General features: G+C 38.0%; 1 protein-coding gene across 1 annotated transcript in view; it reads right to left on the bottom strand.

The window, feature by feature from the left end:
• Positions 1–22,113, bottom strand: part of Dlg1 (discs large MAGUK scaffold protein 1) — a 188,382-nt gene that overhangs the window by 79,582 nt on the left and 86,687 nt on the right. Inside the window, 2 exon segments of the mRNA XM_032900076.1 lie at positions 8,363–8,416; positions 18,488–18,586. Of these exon segments, the coding sequence (XP_032755967.1) occupies positions 8,363–8,416; positions 18,488–18,586 (153 nt within the window).

Genomic DNA, 22,113 nt, shown 5'->3' with positions numbered 1-22,113 from the left:
TATTCTCTTTAGAGGCATTCCAGTATTGAGTGCCCTTGAATCAGATTAGTCTAGGCTTAAACTCCTGCATTACAATCTCTAGTAACTGGGGGCTAGGCAATATACAAAATGTACGTCAGAAGAGTTATTTCTGAAAATGACTCCTATTTTCCATCCCACTCACTCTATGCCGACAGGGGATGAGTCTATTTCCCTTCCCCTAGAACAGTGAGACTGAGTGCTTCTGAGTCTTAGGTACCTGTAGTACATGGCTTTGCCTTGCAACTTAGCATTCCTTACAGCTTAGCAGATACAGTTTGAGGAAACTCAAATTGCTGATGACCAGACCCAAAGGATGGAAAACCAAGGTACTTAGCCCTTAGTCTTAGACTCATTTTTAACTGAGTAGAGCCAGTACCAACTGTCATTCAAGCTCGTGAGGTAAACTTAGACTTTCTAATCTTCACCAGTAACCCATCCAAAACTCTGTCATTGAGACCCAGATAGTTATTAACCTGTGAGATTTATGAGAAACAATGAGTAACTGTTTTTTAAAAATGATACCAGTGGAGCTGGAGAGATGGTTCAGAGGTTAAGAGCACTGACTGCTCTTCCAGAGGTCCTGAGTTCAATTCCCAACAACCACATGGTGGCTCACAACCATCTGTAATGGGATTCAATTTCCTCTTCTGGTGTGTCTGAAGACAGCGACAGTGTACTCACATACATAAAACTTTAAGCCTTATGTCTTAGAAAATGATACCAGCTTTTAGTGTGGTTTATTATACAATGACAGATAGCAGAACAACAAAGATCCCACAACCTCTCCCTGTCAAAACCCCATAAGCTCCTTTGTTCTCTTCACTATGTGTAAGTTTAGTCCAGGTCTGTCCAGAAAGGAGATTTCTTTTGAGGGCATTTGAAATCCATGTCTACTTAAGAGACGTTAGGAAGAGGAAGAAAATAGAAAGACTACATTCCTCTCCCACAATCGTATGTAGAATTTTCATGGACCTATTCATACTCTCCAGACTCATCTATATATTTGACATAGTATCATTGAGGAAAGGGAGGGGAAGGAAAAAGAGGGAGAGAAGAAATGGAGAAAACTGGTTGCACATGTTGTGGAGGGCTGAAGTTAGAAATAAAAGACTCAGCTATAGTTAGCATGTTCAATGGCTACTGAACGAACACATGTTTATATTCAAATTTAAATTGATTAAAACTCAGTACTATTGTGGCAGGTACATTTGTTGATATGATTTTATTGTATTTCCCTTACACCCTAAGGATAAAGCCCAGTAACTACAGTGAATGGTGTATTTTAGGTGCTTTGGACTCAGACAGAGTCTTCTTCTGTAAACTCTGTGTATTTTCTTTTTAGATGACTGATTGCTAGGCATTTCATACTTTTGTCATCATAATTTATGGACCCATACTTTCAAGTGGTTACTGTTTACATCCTGGAATAATAATTACAATTAGTGATAAATTTAAAAGTTATATACTTTTGGATACTGGTACAAAGGCCATAAAGAAACACAAAAAACTTAGCACATATACTCAATCCTTCACTGACACAGACTTAAATTTTCTAATTAGAAAAGCACTAATAAAATCAATCTAGACAAATCCTATCATGTTAAAAGTATATGACTTGGCCAAAGGAAGATAACAAAGATGCTTAAGTTATTAATATCCTATAGCTTAGGTTCAATTTAGTAATACCTTTTCCACAGAATAATATATTGGAATTCAAGATTTTACACATTAATATTCATAATTCATGGTTCATATTGCATAATCTGAATAACTAAACCTCAAAGCCTACATCACAAGCCAAGAATCTAAAATTAAAATGTAAAGAAAAGCAAAAGTTCTTCCTCATGCAGAATTAATGTAACTAAATAAAAATCAATGCTGAAGAGTTTGCTTAAAATTTTCCCTAAATAATGACTAAGTTTGTAACTGCTCTTTGCTACTTTGTGAGTTCTTTTTCCCTATCCTTTACCATCTTCCTGACCCCTGGTTTTACTCTCTGTCACTGAACAGGAGAGAGAAGAATAGGAGGAAAGGAGGGGAAAAAGGAGGGAGGAAAGGAAGGAGGAAGAAAGGAAGGGAGGGAGGGGTTCCTTGAATCTAATTTCTTCCTTGAGCATGACTTCTAACAAACTCCATCCAACCTTCATGAACGACCGGACTCTGCCTCTCAGGGCCCAAGCATTTATACACCCTCTGAAAAGTTCCCAGAATTCCAAATCGCAGAAACTTTCTAAAGCTAGCAAATCACCTCTCTGCCTAGAGCATGAGGCAAATCATAGTCAGCTCTGTGAAGCAACCCATATCCCCACACCTGGGATTTAAACAAAAGCATACAACATTTGTTTATTTTTTTAAACCAATAGTTCATTTTAAATACTCATAACTATCAACTATACTATATGGAAAAACTGAAGACTATTATGTAAGAAATTTATTAAATCTCAACTGAATGAGTTTTTTTCTACATTTAGCCTTTAGGATTTGTTTTGAGAGAAAATTGTGACAGAAAAGATGAGAATGATTTCAACAAATTCACCCTTTTACCTTTAATGGAACTAGTAAGAAATCTACATTTTTTGGTCCTTACTTTTGCCTTACATTAATATTTTTACTGTTTTATCTTTAAAATTTTGCATTTATTATCTGTGCGTGTAGGTACCATGCAGGTCAGAGGACAACTTGTGGGGAGCCGCAGTACAGTACTGGGGAATCAAACTCAGGTCTTTATGCTGGGAGACACAGACCTTTATCTACAAGTCACCTCGCCAGCATAATTTTCCCTTTTCAAGGGCAGAAAATGGATGGAGAAAGAATGAAGTTCAGTGCCAGTGAGGCTGTGTCAATCTGTACTTAAAATTGAGTTTAATACATCATATTGGAAAACTGAAAGTTACTTCCAAAAAAAAAAAAAAAGAATAAATAAGGATGTTTGGTTTTAGTACTTCTACTAAATACAGTAGTAAAAGTTCAAATGAGGGCCATAAGTCACCCATAAGAAATAGCAGATATGTGCAGTAGAGAAAATCCAAAGGAATCCACACAACTATTGCAACTAATAATGAACTCAGCAAAGCTACAGGATAAAATATCACTATCTAAAATCTTATATTTTTATTTACCACCAAAAGGAAGTATACAGCTTATATACTAAAAATTATAAAACATCATTAAAAGAAGTCAAAAGAAACATTTTATAACAATTCTTTTTTTAAAAAAAATGAGAGGTAAAACCATTCAATAAAGCAAGAACAGTAAGTAGCAAATTATATTCATAGGGAAAGAACAAAGATTCTTTTCCCTACCCACACCCTACAAAAATGAAATCAAACTAGAGTAACACCTAAATTTAAGAACTAAACCTTCAAAAATAGTAGAAGCAAGCATAAATGTAAATCCTCATGATTGTGCATTAGGCAATATTTCCCAACTACCAAAGCTACCACCACCCCCACCACCACCACCACCACCACCACCACCACCACCACCACCACCACCACCACCACCGTAATTTGGACTTTGGTGTTTCAAAGGAGAGTATTAAAAATTAAAATACCATCAAAAAATAGGAAAAAATTAAAAACCCTATATTCATAGAAGACTTGTCTACAGAGCACTTCAAAAAAGGTATTAAAGAACAAATAAAAAATGGGCACAGGATCTAAATAAAAATCTCTCCCAAGATAAATGCCAATAAATACATGAAAGACATTTAATCTCACCAGTCATTAAGGAAATGTGAATCACAGCCGTTGTAAGGTATGGTATCTATAATTACGAATACTGTAACAACAACCTGGCTAAAGAATAAGATTAGTGGTGATGTGGAAGAACTGGAAACCCCATTTCTTACTGGTGGGAAATAGAAAGTGGTATAGCTACTTTAAAAATTAACCTGTCAGTTTCTGAAATGTCAATACATTGATCATATGGCCCAGCAACTCCCTGTTGGCATGGAATGAAGCTCCAGGGCCACAGAACCTGCAAGAATAACGGCAACAGTTCTAGCTTTAACAGCCAAAATGGACACGACCCAGTGTTTCTGTGGTGAGCAGCTATGCAATGGCTACATAAGAGGACATTATTTAGTAGTTAAAATGGGTGTATTAGGAGAGGTGGGGTATGCTCATTTTAGAGTGTTAGCCCGATATGCTTAAGGGCCTGGGTTTAATTCCCAGCACTGGGGATAGGATGAGAATTGGAGGTCCAGAACAAAAGTAACAAAAACAAAACCACAAAATTTATGCTTGTTATAACAAGGATAAACTTTGAAAGCACTGTGTTAAGTGAAAGAAGCCAGACCCCCACCCCCACCCCGCAAAAGACACAAGAGGCACAGTTATTTATATGAAAATTCCAGAACACACAAAACCCATAGTGACTTAAAGAGCCAAGGCATTAGGGAAGAGTGGGAAGAGACTATCTGTGGGTACAAGGTTTCTTTATCGTATGATGAAAATGCTCTACAGACAGTGGTGCTGACACACAATGTTAGGAGTAGATGAAACCCAGAGAATCATGGGTGAACTGTGTGTCATGTGGTGGCTACATGGAGAGAGAGATAGAAAGGCGGGTCCTTTCCCACATCCCAGGCTATTCTCCTATGCCTGGCTATGAGCACTGGGATTATAGGACAACATGCTACTAATGCTAGATCACTACATTCAAACAATTAGGAGAAAGGGTAGCAACCACACGAGTGCAAACCACAATGAGTTAATGGATTTCAAACAGCCTGTTAAAGATGACTGAGAGTTTATTAAGCCTGGTGCTGGCTGCTGAGAACACAAGGCAAAATACAGTGAGTTGCAGTACAGGAATGGAAGGAGGAGATGGGTTACAATACACGTGTATCCTTCCTTGGTGAATTTTGCAGTGTCAGTGTAACTAGAAGTGTGTTCTGAACAAGAAAATCTCAGTCTCTTCCTTCTCTTCTCTTCTTCATGCACATGCTCTGGAAACTACACATAGGGGCTTGCACGTATTTTTTTTTTCTTATTTTTAATTCAGTTCTCTAGCTAATATTAAGTGATCAGGATTAACAAGGTGATAATAAATGAATTTTAAAAACACCTTGTAATATATCTAAAATCTCAAAACTAAACTCTTAAATCTTTTAACAGTTTAAAGTGTTTAACTTAGGGCTGGAGAGATGGCTCAGTGGTTAAGAGCACTGACTGCTCTTCCAGAGGTCCTGAGTTCAGTTCCCAGCAACCACATGGTGGCTCGTAACCATCTGTAATGGGATTCGATGCCCTCTTCTGGTGTGTCTGAAGACAGCTACAGTGTACTCACATAAAAATGATCATAGCCAGACAGAAAAATTTACTACTTATTATTTATTTGGGAGCAAGAGAGGAGTTGAGACAAGATCCTACCATATAACTCTAGCTGTCTTAGAATTTGCTATACAGAAAATCCAGCTAGCCTCAATCCTTGAACTGAGTCCACCTGCTTCTACCTCCTCTGCTAGGAGTAAAGGCGAGCACCACCACATCTAGCTACTACCTAACATTTTATACATTATTCTGTAAGAGCAGGGATGACTCATTCCCTGGTAAATCTTGATTGGGGAACTGGAATTTGACTTACTTCCTTAAGATGAAAAAGCTATCACATTAGTCCAAAGCTGAAATTTCCAACAAAAAGACATGAGGGGAAAAGAGTGCTCTGTGAACCCCTCATGGGGAAAACAAATGTAAAGAAGTTTAAACATGAACCAAAATCACAGCCTTAGAATCTAACTGTACCTAGTTAAGGTGATGTGGTGGCCTTCAAAGGCTTACATATATGAAAGCTAGGACACCAGTTGGTGGAACTGTTTTGAGAAGGACTATAAGGTGTGGCCTTGTTGGAAGAGGTGTGTCATTGGGATTGTGTTTGGAGATTTCAAAAGCCACTCCCAGTTCCTGTGATTGTTACTATGTAAGCTCTCAAGTTACTGCTCAAGTGCTGTGTGCCTGCCTGCCATCAAGCTCTCAATCATGGAGGTCACAGATTAACTTTTCGAAACTATAAACAAGTCCCCAGTAAATTCTTTCTTCCATAGTTGTCTTGGGAATGGTGTCTCTTTACAGATATAGAGAAATAATTAGGACAGATGGATTGGCTCTTTGTGTGGACATGTTCACATGTATGCAGGTACTCATGCTGGCATGATTTTGTAGAGGCCAGAGGACAATCCTGGGTGGTGGTCTTCAAATGTTATCTGCCTAGATTGTTGGGTTAAGGTCTTTACTGACCCGGAACTGCCAAGTTAGCCCCTGGGACCCTCCTATCTCTGCTGCCCCAGTGCTGGGATTACAAACACAGGATGATGCTGTTTTGGGACAGTGTTTCAGTGTGTTGTTAATTAGCTGGTATAAAACTCTCTCCATAGACGAGATCACAGAGATCTGTCTGCTTCTGGCCTTTCCAGTACTAGAATTAAGTGTGTCCCACTATGCTAACTCACCTGGCTTTATTTCACAACAGATTCAGGTTCTTAAGTACTCTTTTGATTGAACCATCTCCCAATCCTTGTTTTTGAAAGTGTCTCATTGTAGCTCAGGCTGGCCTCAAGTTCACAATCGTCCCACCTCAGCCGTGAGTGCTAAAATTACAGATGTAGGCTAAACTATTAGATCCGCTGGCTACTAATATATCTTAAAAATGAATAAATTATATCTTGTCTTGAATCTTTCTATCACATCTCAAGTCACGGGGATTGTATAGAAGACCCTCAATATATCTTCCTTGGCATGAAAAATATTTTCAGTAGTATTCCATAAAAAGTTGAAACTGCAAGATTGTTGCTTGATATTTTAAAGTTCAGTGTGTTGGTATTTCCTCTAAAATGTGCATTTGTTTTCTTAATGATACTATAATTTTCTGTTAGATTTTTATAACCTATTAGCTAAAAGGGTTTAAAAAATACAATCACTGATTCTACTCCGAAACAAAGCATACTTCAAGAAAAAGAACTAGAGCAAGCGTGCCAAAAATATATTAACAAACTTGGGCTAGTGAGTTGGCTCAGCAGGTACAGACACTTGCTGCCAAGGCTAAGGGCCTGTGTTCAGCTGCCTAATCCCTTAGAGCAGAAGGGTTAAAATGACTCTTGCAATCCTGCAAACTGTCTATTGGCTTCCATGTAATATTCCCCTCCTCTGCCTCTGTATCAGATAGATAAATGTCAGACACAGTCTCTCAAGTACAACGTTCTTCCCAAGTGTTCGTTATCAGTGCAAGGGAAACACTGAATGGGTGAAGAGTTCTGAAGAGTGAAGAATCGCTCTCTCCCTCAGCTCTGCATTAAGTTTTCCAAGTGTTTTCAACCCCCCTCCCCGAATATGCTACACATCAGTATTTATACAAATATAAAATAAAATGCTTATTATATAGCTTGAAAATTAACTATAGATTAAAAAAATGGGTAAAAGGATTTCCTAAGACTATAAAAATGATACTCCACTAAAAATGAGCCCAACCGAAAGCACAGAGAGCACCCCTTCCACTAGATGTACAGGCGCCAGGCTGTTTGCCTCCAAAGCCATGGCTCTTTCAGAGGAACCTAGCTAGTAATCTTGAAAAACTGTATTTTTTAAGAAAGTAATTTTAGAGATAAATAACAGCATTATAGCTAATTATTTCTTCATATGAATATACACAAACCAGCTTGCTAAAAAAGCTAATGGTGCAATTAAAATTCTAAAATGACTGTGACTTATACAACTATTATACAAGCATTATATAAGTAACTACAAAAAAATTATTATGAGTTGGGGTAGAAAGATGGCTCAGAAGCTAAGATCACTGGCTGCTCTTCCTGAAGACTGGGTTCAATTGCCAGCACCCACAGGGCAGCTGGCAACTACTTGTAACTCCAGGTCAGGTGGGATCTTACATACCCTCTTCAGACATGGTGGACAGACATGCATCAAGCCACTCATACATACGAAATAAAAATGAAACCCATCCTCTAAATTACTGAGTATGCAAAAGCAAGTTATTCATAAACTCAAAATTAAGACAACTTATTGTTTAATTTACAATAGCAACCCAACAACAAGATAATATAATTTCATTTACTACCAATTATGGATATGTTATATACTGTTAGAAACAAAAATTTTTTGAGACCAGGTTTCATATCGCCCAGGCTTGCCTCAAACTCAACCATGTAGCCCAGGCTGATCAATCTGCCTGTTTCCACAGCCAGAATTACAAGTGGGTACCATCATGATGAAGGAGAAATTCTTAAGTAAAATTTATTATGGAAAACAATGCTGTGGTGTTTGTGACTACATCCCTTAACAACAAAAAGGGCAGAATTATTTAAGTCTGGTGGTGAACTACAACTTACATAAGTTGGTGTCTCCAAGCTGTCTGTGTTGACCAGCACAGGAGGAGGATTTGCCTGTGAAGAGAGAATTGTAAAGTGTTAGTGTAGCAAGGAAACTAATGAGCTACATTACCATGTTCTAAATATTAACAGCGTAACAAAGACATGCTGTTAATTTTTCATTCTGTTTTTGTGAGACAAGAGTATTGTGCTGTAGCCCAGTCTGGGCTTGAACTTGTGATCCTTCTAACACAGCCTCCCAGGGGCTGCACTTCATTGGCTTGCCATTTCTAAAGTTACGCTTTTAATGACTTTCTGCATATTAAACAATGCATTCAGGTGAGATACATTAATCTAGAGAACCAAATGAGGGGAAATAAGGTATAACTAGTTATAACTGGGTTTGCTTCTGAGAATTTGTTATGTAAATGTATATAAGCATACAAATTTACATTTGTGTGACACACATGTGAACACATGCATGTGGAGGTCTGAAGTTAATGTCTGGAATGATCCTAGTTAGTCATCCTTAACATTTTTTGAAGTACGCTCTCTCATTAAATCCCAGTCTCACTGATGTGGCTCCCTTGCTTTCTGCCTCCTAAATCCAGAAGGCTAGAATGACTGGCAGGACGCCACACCATCATGATTCTGATAGCTCTAGAGAGCTCAACTTTGGTGACCACAATCTTGCATGGCATCCTTTAACCACAAAGCCATCTCTTCTGCCTCTGATTCTATTTCTATTGAAACAGATACAAATATAAATTTAAAAAAAGTCCACCGTAGTCTTCCTTAAAGCTAATATTCTTTAACAAAACAAAATTACTTTGCTGTATAGAAACACGGGTATTTTATTTCAAAGGATCCTATAAAATTTCCAATCCTTTTATCAACCCAGGAAAAAAACTAGGGCTGGATAGATGGCACTGACTGCTCTCCCAGAGGTCCAGAGTTCAATTCCCAGCAACCACATGGTGGCTCACAACCATCTGTAATGAGACCTGATGCCCTTTTCTGAGGACAGCTACAGTGTACTTATATACATAAAATAAATAAGAAATCAGGGGGGAAAAAAAGAATCTCCTCAAAACAAACATAAAACTATTTGCCACACAGAGAAATCAGTCACAAATTTGGAGAAAATAGAAATATTTCTCCATGTAAAGACCCTAGATTATTTTGGGCTGAAATTCCTGCTCTTTGCTGTTATTTTAGACTATTCACATAATAATAATTTTTATAGCACACAAAACAAGTAAAACAATGAGCATCTATATAAGATTGAAATAAAAAAAACTGGTTTCCTGTTAAATTAAAATTCACTTTTTAACTGGATGATACTAAGGAATAAAATTAACTATCAAATCAAAACAAACTAGAAATGATAAATTCTTCTCAACATTATTTTTTCAGAATATTTAAAGATTTTTTTGTAAGAGTGCTAAATGAAAGATTTTAATTGAATAATAAAGATGATTATCTTTTAAGTAAATTTCCAAAGAGAGATGCTTAAATGCTAATATTAATCCTGTAAAGAATTACACAGCGGGCTGGAGAGATGATGGCTCAGCAGTTAGGAGCACTGACTGCTTGCTCTTCCAGAGGTCCTGAGTTCAATTCCCAGCAACCACATAGTGGCTCACAACTATCTGTAATGCGATTCGATGAAGCTTTTTTCTGGTGTGTCTGAAGACAGCTACAGTGTACTCTTCATATATATAAAATAAATAAATAAAATCTTAAAATAAAAAATACACAGCAATCTGAAGGCAGACAGATCTTTGTGTTCTAGGACAGCCAGGGCTATACAGAGAAACCTTGTCTGGAAAAAAACAAAAGAAAACAAACAAACAAACAAACACAATCTAACCACAAAAACCCAACTACACAGCACAGTTGTATGAAAACACATTGTAACACAAGACAGTTTTCTTCCAAATATGTAACTGTGTTTTTGTTGTTTTGAGGCAGTCTCACTATTGCCCAAGAAGATCTGGAATTCTTCATGTAGTTCCAGGCTGGCCTCAAACTCATGACAATTCTCCTACCTCAGCCTTCCAAATGCTAGAATTATAAGGATAAACCACCATGTCCAACTTTCTGCAAGTTACTCTAAAAAGCAAGTATTTGAGCCAGTGGGTTGGAGGCACCTCCTTACACCTCCCCTCCCACACACACACAGCTGAGGTGGAGAATCTCAAGTTCAAGAACAGTCTGAGCTGCACACAAAATTCAAATGATACACTACTGTCAGCCAATGACCTATCTGAATGACCACATGATAAATAAGCATAACTCAGTTTCAGTTTGGGCTACAAGTATACAAGGAACCGTTTAAAATAACTTAGTAGTATTTTATCTACAAAGAAAACACGCACTACTACATGTCCAACCCTATATACATACAGGCTAGCTTTGATGATTCCGTGATATCAGACATAATGAAAGTCCTACCTATAAACTATTATCAAGCAAACTTAGGAATCTGAGACCTTTACAGACAGTTAAAATGGCTCATTTCAGTGGCACAATGAGACTATTCACACTGACAAGTTTTACCTTACTCATGATACAGCTTCGCTGTAATCTGCCTGAGCAATGTTAGAGAAGAAAGAAATGGCTACTTAAAGTTACAAAGGAAATTATATCCTTCAACAACTATGGAAAAAAGCCATCTGGTTCCTGTGATTATCTGTATCAATCACATAATAGGTAGGTATTTAGGGAAATTTAATTTCCCTAAGTTATTAATATACTAACCATAATTATTACCATGTTAACTACCTGCTAACAATTTGTCATCATTGTATATTTTGTCCTAATAATTTATAACATTGATATATGTATATAAAACAATTCAATCATATATTTATTTAAAAATTAAACAATGGAGAATAAGTTCTCTCTCTCTCTAAATATATATATTTACACATATATATAATATATATTTAAAATTTAAAGAGTGACCATACCTGAAGGAAAACCTCAAAAACCATGAAACTAGAGGGGAAAAAAAGCCATAAAAGTTCACATTAAGAATTAACTAAAAATTTAATCAGCATCTGGTATCCCTATCTATCGTGAATAAAGAAACACTAGCAGTTTGAAAGCACATGTCATAGTAGAGAGTGAGGTACTTTGGAATACTCAGCCCTAAGAGGGCTGCCTCCATACAATCCCTTCCCTTAGAGGTCAGAGAATCCCACACAAGAGAAGACAGAAAGAGTCTAAGAGCTGGAGGAGATGGAGGCACCACCAAAAAAAAAAAAAAAAAAAAAAAAAAAGGAAAAAAAAAAAAAAAAAAAAAAAAAAGGGGGGGGGGGAGAGGCCTAAATCAAAAGCTTCTATGAACTCTCAGAGACTGAGGCAGTGTGCATAGGGCTTGCCAGAGTCTGCATCAGGTGTCCTGAGTGCATATTACAGCTTCTGGTTTCGTATTTTATATGGGATTCCTGCGAATGTAGAGAAGTGGGTCTGATTCCTATTCCTTCTCTTGGACTCTTTGTTTGGTCAAGTTTTAACGTGTATAATTTTTATTTGATATTATATTTTATTTCTTAAAAATATAATTATAAAGAAAGAAAAAGCCATAAAAGGTCATTTGAAATAAGAGCTTGCAAACATGAAGCTCAAATGGTGAAATGGTCTGACTATAAGTCATCTAGAGAGATGGTAAAATATAAGATGAAAATGAAAACCTCTATATTGATATATATGTTACCTATCAACCTAAATATTTCTAATTTTATGTACTACAAGATACAGACATGGTACTGTTCTATTTTTCCAATTCTATTGTATTGTAGTAACAGCAATGAATGAAGGAGCACGATTTGAGTGATCTGGAAGATATATACCCATAATGCAGACAGATAAGCAGAGCGTCAAAGTTAAAGCTGCTCTGCCAGCAAAAATAAAGGACAGGCCACTTCTCACAGACGACACGAAGGGCACCACAGAAAAGAAAACTAGTCTTACATAGTTGCAGTAAAAACTTAAGATGAAGTCCACACAGACTCTTCTGAATGCTCCTTGTAAGTAAGGTTGCTCATTGCATGTTAGCTCTTCTCACCTTAAGGTTGTCAAGGTCTTATGTTGGCCAGAGTAGCCCCTTTTAGATAAGAAAAACCTACTTCCTACCTTGCACTTCCAAAGACACTATATGCCAAGACCTGGTCTAGGATCTCAAATTCATAGCTATTCAGCGACATTTGATATTAAACCATAATGAATACTAAAACTCTTTACCAAAGGATTGCATAAGGGTCTCAGAAGTAATATAAATAAAAACTTCTCATAAACCATAGAAAACTATACACAGTTATCTATCACTACTTAATAACAAATACAGCACTGTATATGTTTCAACATGGACAAGGAAGCCCCATCAATCTCTTAGAGGCTAGGGAAGGGGTACCCTTCCTATGGCAAATGATAGTCTAGAAAAAGGACTGACAGACGTAAAGAATCTGACCTCGCAGTTAAAGACAGTTAATTTTACTGATCTATTGAATGATTAATAAAGTATCTTGTAGTGACTGCTGCTATATTAAACTACAAAAATTCACAGAACTAATAATGCTGATAATGATGATAAATGATACACAGTAAGAGAAGTTATAAAGTGGACATAGTGTAAGTTTTACCAACTAGTAGTATATCTAGGTAAAAGTATGAAACATCTTTGTACTATTTTGCAACTTTATAAGCCTGAAATAATTTGAAAATAAAGCCCAATACAAAACTAAAAAGTTTTCTAAGAAAATAATAAAAACTTTAGCCAAGTGTCAATATACAGTTACAAAGAAATTCATCCAGATAATATCACAGATGCTATTTTAAGATTACTCATAAAATGAAAATATATCGACTTAAACAATACCACTGATCTAATAATTTAAGACTCAATTCTCTTAGGTACTGTAAAATTTGAAAGGTCTAGAGGTCGTAGGATGTTCTGTGGTAGACTAGACCTCTGGTGAAATTTCTTTCATGCCACAATGAAATTAACTGCTAACTTTTCTCATATATAGTTGCTCTTGTAGGAAGTCAATTATGGTATTAGTATATACTTAAGTCTCAATGATCCACAAGGAGTATCTTTTGGGATATTATACACTAGGTAGTAATATTGTAGAGTGTGTGTGTGTAGCATACCTATGAGGTTTAATCTATAAATTAATCACAGAAAGAGAATAAGAGTAATTAGTAAGAAATAGAACAAGTATAACACTATAGTAAAATAGAGGTTATGTAAAATTTGGCTCAATGGCTCCTAGCATTTTCCATTTAATATTTTTCAAATTTGACTGTAAATGAACTTCAGAAAACCAAATCTCAGGCAGAAAAAGGTATTAATGCAAATGATTGGAATAATTACCAGGAGGAAGAGGAAAAAGAGTTAGGGGAGGAAGGGGGAGAGGAAGAAGAGGGGGAAGAAGAAAAAGAAAGAATGAAACCAAGTTATTATAAAGTGTGTGTCCAAGAGACAACACACACACACACACACACACACACACACACACACACACACACACACACACAGAGGCATTGCAAGCACAGAAGGGGGAAAGAAAAAGGAGAATGGAAAGGGGGAGCAGGATAAGGCGTTGGTATTCTGTCTAAGCTCCACCCCCACAGCTACCTGGCAGCAGCCAGATATGCTCTGTCCCACAGTTGCCTAGCAACAGCCAGCTGTGCCTGACTATATAAGGGGCTGCTTGCCCCCCCACCCTCTCTCTGCTCTTTGTTCTTCCCTGATCTTCCCCTCTTCCCTATACCTTCTCTCCCCATCCTCCCTTCCCTCCACAAGCTCATGGCTAGCCTTTCCTTTCCTCTCCTCTTCTTCTCTCATTAAACCTCTCTATGTGGAACCATGTTGGCTTGGTGTGTTCTGTCTGGGCACGGGCTGAGATTTAAACCCTAACAATGAGGGAGAGCAAAAGGGGGGGGTGGGCGCTGGGGAGAGCAGAGAAGGAATGAGAATACATCCAAGAGCACACTAGAGCAAAAGCATTCTGCCTAAACTTGAATTGCAGAACAGTGCTTCAAATTGACATAAACAAGTTTAAAGCATCTGTTCCAGAGTAGAAATATGCCTCTGGATTAAAAGACTAGAATGAAAGTGATGAGAGGTTGCATCTTTGGCAGAAAGAACTATGTATGTATCATATGCTTTGGTTCATGTGGGAAACTGGAGCTCTGAAAAACTTGAGAAATTTCTTCTGCTCTCACATGTCTGGAAATAAGTGTTCCTGAGGTGGGTTTAAATCAGACTATTATGTTCATGATGTTTTATTAATTTTATGTAGCCATTCAATGTATCTTACACTGTACCATTTGTTTTTAAAGTTCAAATGATAGGATCAACATACAAGCACTCTGTAAAATATAAAAGCATTCCACACAAAGAAAGAAAAACAACAAAAAGGTGTTTTGGGTTTTTGTGGTTTTCTGACCTGTCTGGAACTTGCTATATAGACCAGGCTGGCTTTGAACTCACTTTGAAGTATCTTCCTGCCTTTGCCTTCCCATTGCTAGTATTAAAAGAATGCATCATTGTGCCCATCTGACAATAAAATCTTTTAAAAAAAATCATATATCTATGTATCTTCTTTCTTTCTTTGGGGTTATGACCTGACCCTCACAGTTACTACGAAATATGGTGACTGACTTCTCTCTTACAGGTAAGGGAGAAGCATAACATTCTGAAGTGTAACTTACTTGTGTGACAAAGACAGAACTAAACTCTGAATCTTTTGTCTTCTATTTCTGTGTTGAACAGTTTTAGGTCAATTTGACACAAACTAAAGTCATCTGAGAGGGGGAGCCTCAATTGAGCAAATGTTTGCATAAGATGGTGCTTCAGGCAAGCCTATAGGGCGTTACCTTAGTTAGTGATTGATGGGAGAGCCCGGCCCACTGTGGGCGGGGCCATCCATGGGCTTCTATCAGAAAGCAGGTTGAGCAAGCCAGGAGGAGCAAGCCAGTAAGCAGCACCTTTCCATGGCCTCTGCATCAGCTCCTGCCTGCAGGTCTCTGACAATGTGGAAGTTTAGGCCAAATAAACCCTTTCTTCCCCAACTTGTTTGGTCATGGTTTATCACAGCAATACTAAACAGATTCTATTACATCCTGATGCCTCTAAAAGAACAAACTTAAGTTATGCATTCTTTTAAAGATTTTTTTATACCACATTTTAAAGTGTTTACATTCTTTCATGATACATTTTGATCACCTTCTTTCCCTTCCCCAAGTTTTCCCATATCCTCCCCACCTCCTCAACTTAATGTGTCTCCCCTCCCTCTCTCAAAATAAACAAAACTTAACAAAACAAAAAGCCCAACAACCCAAGAAAACAAAATACCAGACAAAAAACACCAAACCATAACACCAACAACAGCAAAGCCAGAAATCAATGGCATCCATTTTGTTAGTCAACTGCTTCTGAGTGTTGGACCTGCCCTGGAGTGTGGCTAATATACCCACTGTCACTACACTGGAGCAAACTTATTTTCTATCTCTCAACAGGTATCACCTGCAAATAGCTTCTGGGACTTCCTATCTATGTCTCTCTGCTGGGATTTTGTGTAGCCTGAATGTAATGTGAGTGATGTCACAGTCTCTGGATTCATATGGGCACCTAAGACAGTTTCCTTGGGATCATCCATTATCTCTGGCTTTTACAATTTTCTGCCTCCTCTTCAACACTGATCTCTGAGCCTCAAGGGGAGGGTTTGAGGAAGACATGCCATTCCAGGCCAAGTGTTTCCTGGTCTCTCATTTCTGCACGCTGTCCAGTTGTGTGTCTGTGCTAAATCCCATCTACTGAAGGAAGAAACTTCTCTGAGGAGGATTTAACAATGACGATTTATTTTTCTTTAAGTGTGTGTGCTTTTGTGTGTATTTGTGAATCAAGTGCCTGTAGAGGCCATAAAAGAGTGTCAAATCCCCTGTAGCTGGAGTCACAGTGCCCAGGACTGAACTTGGGTCTTCTGTAAGAGCAGTATCTGCTTTTAATCGTTGAGCCGGCCCTCTACTCCAAAGTACACATCCCTTAAAAGAATATGCTTCAAACTTATTGGGAACACTTAGTGTTCTACCAATGTTTTACAATAAATGTGTTCATTTACTATGGAGGACAACCCTTACCTTGGAAAATGACAGATGCACGGGCTTCTTGTCTCACAGCCTGCATCCCTATCATCTAAGGGCATCCATCAGCGGCGGTTAGAAAACAAACAGGGTATTCCTGTTCTTGATACAGAGCCTCGTTGACCTTGTTTGTTTTGAGACAGAGTCTCTAGGTAGTCCTGGCTGTTCTAGAGCTTGCTCTATAGAACCTGACAGCTTTGAACTCAGAGATTCTTCTGCCTCTGCCTCCCCCAGCTCTGGGAATTAAAGGCGTGTGAGCCACCATGACTGGCCCCTCACTGACTTTTAAATTTGTTCATTTATTCTCTCTCTTCAAAAAAAGTTAAGTAGATAGTATGGGGGATTATGTGCAGGCACACCTTTTCTTTTTTCTTTTTTGCTGGGAAATGAAGTCAGGACTCAAAGCCATACCTCCTAATTAATCACTGAAGAATCTCTCAAGTCAGAACTACTATTCCAGTAATACAGATCTGCTAACAGAATGCTTCACTCCAAAGTGAACTATTACTTTACACGGCAGTAAGTGGTTGGACTGACTATAAACCTATTTATTTTTAACTCTAAGACTATGAGTAGTTACAGCTTATAATAATAGCAGAATGACACAGTGACACTGAGCAAAGTAAATGAAGGCAATCTAAAGAAAGGACGGCTTCCTAATTCAAAACAGTGCAGAGACTTGTACAAAATTTCAAGGGATTATAGCAAATTATTTTAAGATAAAAAGTGAAAGAAGCCAAGTAGAATAACCTTTGAGATCCCTTTTGGAACATGCCATACCACTAGACATTTACAAATACACTTATCTTTACCATGTTATAACAACTTAGATTGCTGATTGCTCACTCTCTGCAATATGGAAATAATATATATCTGGATTTACCTAGTCAACTCATGATGGCTTCATAATGAGTGAATTCTAAATGATTTCCACAAAATGTGAAGGCTCTACAGAAGTCACAGAATTAGTATCAGTCAGTCATTACATACTGAAGTGTCACTATAATACTAATGATTTATCCTGGAATCTCGCTCAATATGGCTATTCTGTTCTTGGCAGAGAGAAGCCCTAAAATGTGAGTGACCACAACTGTTCTCAGTTCCCTCTCAGTGGGGACTGTTAAGCTGTGATTACACTCACACACTATTGTTTGCTCTCCTAGATTTGTGTCACTCATCAATTTCAGCAAAAGTATCTATGAACACATTAAAATGTTACTGCAAGCCCTCAAGCTGAAGGTCATTAATGGTACACAATATGCCCACAATTAGCTTGTGCTGTGTAATACTAACTGTGCTGCGAAGGCAATAAAGTATCAACAAACCACTTCCTGTAAATGGTAAGAGTCTAAAAACCAAAACTTATCAAATTCACTGACATTTAGCTATGGTTTTATTCTGTCACAGAACTGACAGAAGTTATGAAGATCGTGGAAATAGCTCCCAAAGACACAGAGCACCATGGCACACATCTATACAGGCACTCAGGAAGTGGCAGCAGCAGGACCACCAGGATCAAAGCTAACACAGACTACATGAGGCCTGTCCCTAAAACAGGAGCTTTCATATAATCGAGATACAACTTACTCTAGTAAATGTCAAGTGTTAACCAAATAACAAAGGGCTGACTACTTCCCAAGGAGACAAATACACACTGACAAACAGTGCCATATCAAAGAATGGACTTGGCAAAGGAATAGGACCATTAAATTTAAAAATTACACTGATTTATAAAACTTTTAAAAAACACAGTTTCACGTATAAAGGCACGTTAGCAAATCTCCAAGGACGCACTGCTCTACGTTCAGAGTGCACTCCTCTTCATAGACTACCAAACAGAATGGCAAATGTTGAACCTATCGTAAATACCAACTGACGTCAAAGCAAATTAATATACTTAACAAAAAATACTTCGACAGTTTTAAAAGATACAAATAAAACATTGAAAGCAAATTAAATTGTTATAAAGAAAAAGAAAGCAGTAACAACCTGTGGTGTGGAGGGCAGGACGACAGGACTCTCAGCAGGGACTGGCAGGGCAGGGGTCACAGGGACAATGGGAGAGGAGGGAGGAACAGCTTCTGTGGGCTAAAATCATCAATGACAAAAATCAGGAAAAAACACCAAATAAAAGAAAAACAAACAGAAAGTTGTACCATAAAGATAAATTATAGTTCTCCCAAATAGTAAGTGACTACCTTATTAAGATATTACTTTAGTTAGTTAAATAATGAGACTGTCCTAATTATCCCAGCAACAATCATGGCATCAGTTTATAATGTCAGGGTCTACAATGAGGAAGGTCTGTCTGTTCTGTAAGAGGCATCAATAAAGACAATCACGGATACTTATGATGTGCTTGTTTTGTAGACAGGGTACTTTTCTAGCATCCAGAAGTTATTTGACTATTTCCACTTTTCACATTAAAATAAAAAATTATTAGTTTATTATACAAATAATGAGTTTACAAATCCAGAGAAAAATATTAAAAAGAAAATAATCCATCTATTAAAACTCTGCTACCAAGAACAATGATGTTCCTAATGTCTGCCTAATGTTTCTGTTAAGTCACTAACCCACTAACACTGGTTGCCTTCATGTGACAGAAATAATCTGGCAAAAGTGGAGGGGAAAGTTTAGGAAAAGGAATTTAACACTAAATATCCATAGTCTTTAAAACAAAAATGTCTGAGCTCCGACTTAGTTTAATTTTCTCTCAAGAAACAACTTAAAAAGAAAATATAAAACTTCTAAGGTTATTTTCTAGAACAGTGCTTATAACTGGGAAATTGTCTACTACCCTAAATATTCAAAGGTATCTTAAGTAACATTAACCACTAACATTAAATGTTCTAAAGCAATTAAAATAATCTATAATTGTTTATAATCAGATGCAATACTGCTTATAAATAAAATTTATGAAAAATAGAAGAAAGGTTTGAAACATTAACTGAGATCAGGATTGTGGTTATTCCCACTCTTGCTTTGATTCTGAATTTGATTTCTCCAACTGTTAACAATAAACGCATGGTGAGAGGGAGAGGATCTGTGCATTCCAACACAAAATAAATCATCTCTCATCAGCACATCTTTCAAGACAAAAAACAATGAACATGCTTTAAAGAGACTTTGACTTTCAGTAAGAATATATTAATTGTAAGGAGAGTCTCAGGACTCAGAGGGACGGACCTTAGATGAAAGGCCCTACAGTGATGAGAGGGAACTTGTAGAGCCCACCTCAGCAGAAAAATGGCATCAAGTGAGGGGATGGAGTTGCCATCCCAAAGCAAAAACTCTGACTTGTAACTGTTCCTGTTTGAAAGAATTGCAGGGACAAAAATGGAGAAGAGGCTGAGAAAAAGGAGGTCCAGCGACAGGCCCAAGGCCTGACACTATTACTGAGGCTATGGACTGCTCACAAAAAGAGGCCTACCATGACTGCCCTCCAAAAGACCAATCAAGCAGCTGAAAGAGTCAGATGCAGATATTTGTACCCAACCAATGGACAGAAGCTGCTGACCCCTCTGGTTGAATTAGGGAAAAGCTGGAAGAAGCTGAGGAGGAGGGCAGCCCTGTAGGAGGATCAGCGGTCTCAATTAACCTGGACCCCTGAGATCTCTCAGACACTGGATCACCAACCAGGCAGCACACACCAGCTGAGATGAGGCCTCCAACACATAAACGGCAGGGGACTCCTGGGCCTGGCACAGTGAGAGAAAATGTACCTAACCCTCAAGAGACAGGAGGCACCAGGGAGTGGGGAGGTCTGGTGGGGACATCTTTGTGAAGATAGGGGTGAGGAGTAGCGGGGAGAGAGGTATGGGATGTGGAACAGTCAGAACCGGGAGCGGGTTAAAATCTGGAGGGTAAAAAAAATTTTTAAAAAAAATTAACACTGATAAATGAACTAGAATTGCTAGACTCTGCTATTTGAATTTCTTATTTTCTTTTCCAACACATTTTTAGCCATTAGATTTAATGATGGAAAGAAAAAACAATCTCCCCTCCCCCAAAGAAGTAGAGAAGGGATGACATTTGCACAGCATTGTGATTGTATACTTAATGTTATTAAACTATATACTTAAAAGGCTAAAATAAGGGGATGGAGAGATGGCTCAGGGATTAAAAGCATGTACTATTCTTGCAGAGAACCTGGGTTCGATTCTCATTTACCCACAGAGGTGACTCCAGTTCCAGGGAAGCTGATATCTTTTGCTGTAGGAAGCAGGTATATTGGCATACATGTAGGCAGAACACCCCCACACGTGTGTGTGTGTGTGTGTGTGTGTGTGTGTGTGTGTGTGAGAGAGAGAGAGAGAGAGAGAGAGAGAGAGAGAGAGAGAGAGGTTTTTACGCTGTTACTTTATCACAATGGACAAAAGTACACCATGAATTAAGAGGGTTCCTGACTGACTTGGGGCTTCAGCCATCATTTCTACATTTTCACTACAGAAAAGACTTCTGAATTTTATATTTGAAGCTTGGAATTAATAACTTAAGTGGTAAGCAAGCACTTAAATGCCCTTTACTTAAATGCCTTTTCAAATGATCTATGACAAAGCACAGGGAAAGAATGAAATGGCTTTGAAGGAACTGTTGTTAGATCACCTGGATGTACACACTGTCTGATCAAATGAAAACAGATTCCTATTTTCAACCATACTGAGAGAAGTAAACAAAACAAAGGTTATAGAAGGTGATATGGTAAGATATCACTGCCTTTGCAGAGGAAGCAATTTCTTGAACAGAGAAGTACACATTGTTGGAACCAATGTTGGGTAAAGAGATGCTATGAGCTGTGTGCAAGGAATGAGAAGAGGGGAACTGGGCCATACATAGGGTGTCATAGTTTGAACGAGCCAAGGACAACATCAACATGGGGTCAGTGTGGGCACAGCATGAAGCTCAAGGACTCCAATGGAGTACAAAAGCATCTGTAGGTGCTTGAGCAGGAAGGAAGGTGACAGCGATGGAGGGTTGCACCAAGGGAGATTTCACTCTGATTAGAGGGGTCTAGAGAGGACAATGGGATCAAGCTCTCTCATGTTAGAGAAAAGTAAAGTTGTCGATTATGAAGGGAGAGAAATCAGCATGGAAGTACTGGTATAAACACAGTTTTTCAATACATACAGAAATAAAAGCATAAATGCATTTCCTAGATTGGCCTCATAGAGAACAACTAGGAACACTTACAACCTAAAAGGCCTAGACATACACATATATATTTATATACATATACAAGTATATATACATATACATACACACGCATGCACACACATTAATTACACAGATCTTGATTTCTAAATACCCACACTCGAATAAGAAAACAAAAGAGAGGTCCTTAGAGAAGTGGCTGGCTCCAGTGCTAGAATTCAGTGAGTACAAGTAAGTACTTCCTGCCTCAGCATGAGTGCCCAGTAGAAAACAGTCGTCAAAGAGCCTAAGAGAAGCCTAAAGGGGAAGCACCTGAGACTCACAATAATAGTTGTATTACATTAGTTAGTGTTCTTTTGCTGTGACATACCATGACCAAAAGAAACTTAAGGAAAAAGACATTTATTTCCTCTATGGTTCTGAGAGTTGGAGTCTACAATGACAGGAAGCAGTGACAGGCT

The sequence above is a fragment of the Rattus rattus genome, chromosome 4 (assembly GCF_011064425.1).
Source record: "Rattus rattus isolate New Zealand chromosome 4, Rrattus_CSIRO_v1, whole genome shotgun sequence".
Taxonomy (NCBI): domain Eukaryota; kingdom Metazoa; phylum Chordata; class Mammalia; order Rodentia; family Muridae; genus Rattus; species Rattus rattus.
The sequence above is the reverse complement of the archived record's forward strand: the minus strand, read 5'-3'. Positions and strand labels throughout refer to the sequence as shown.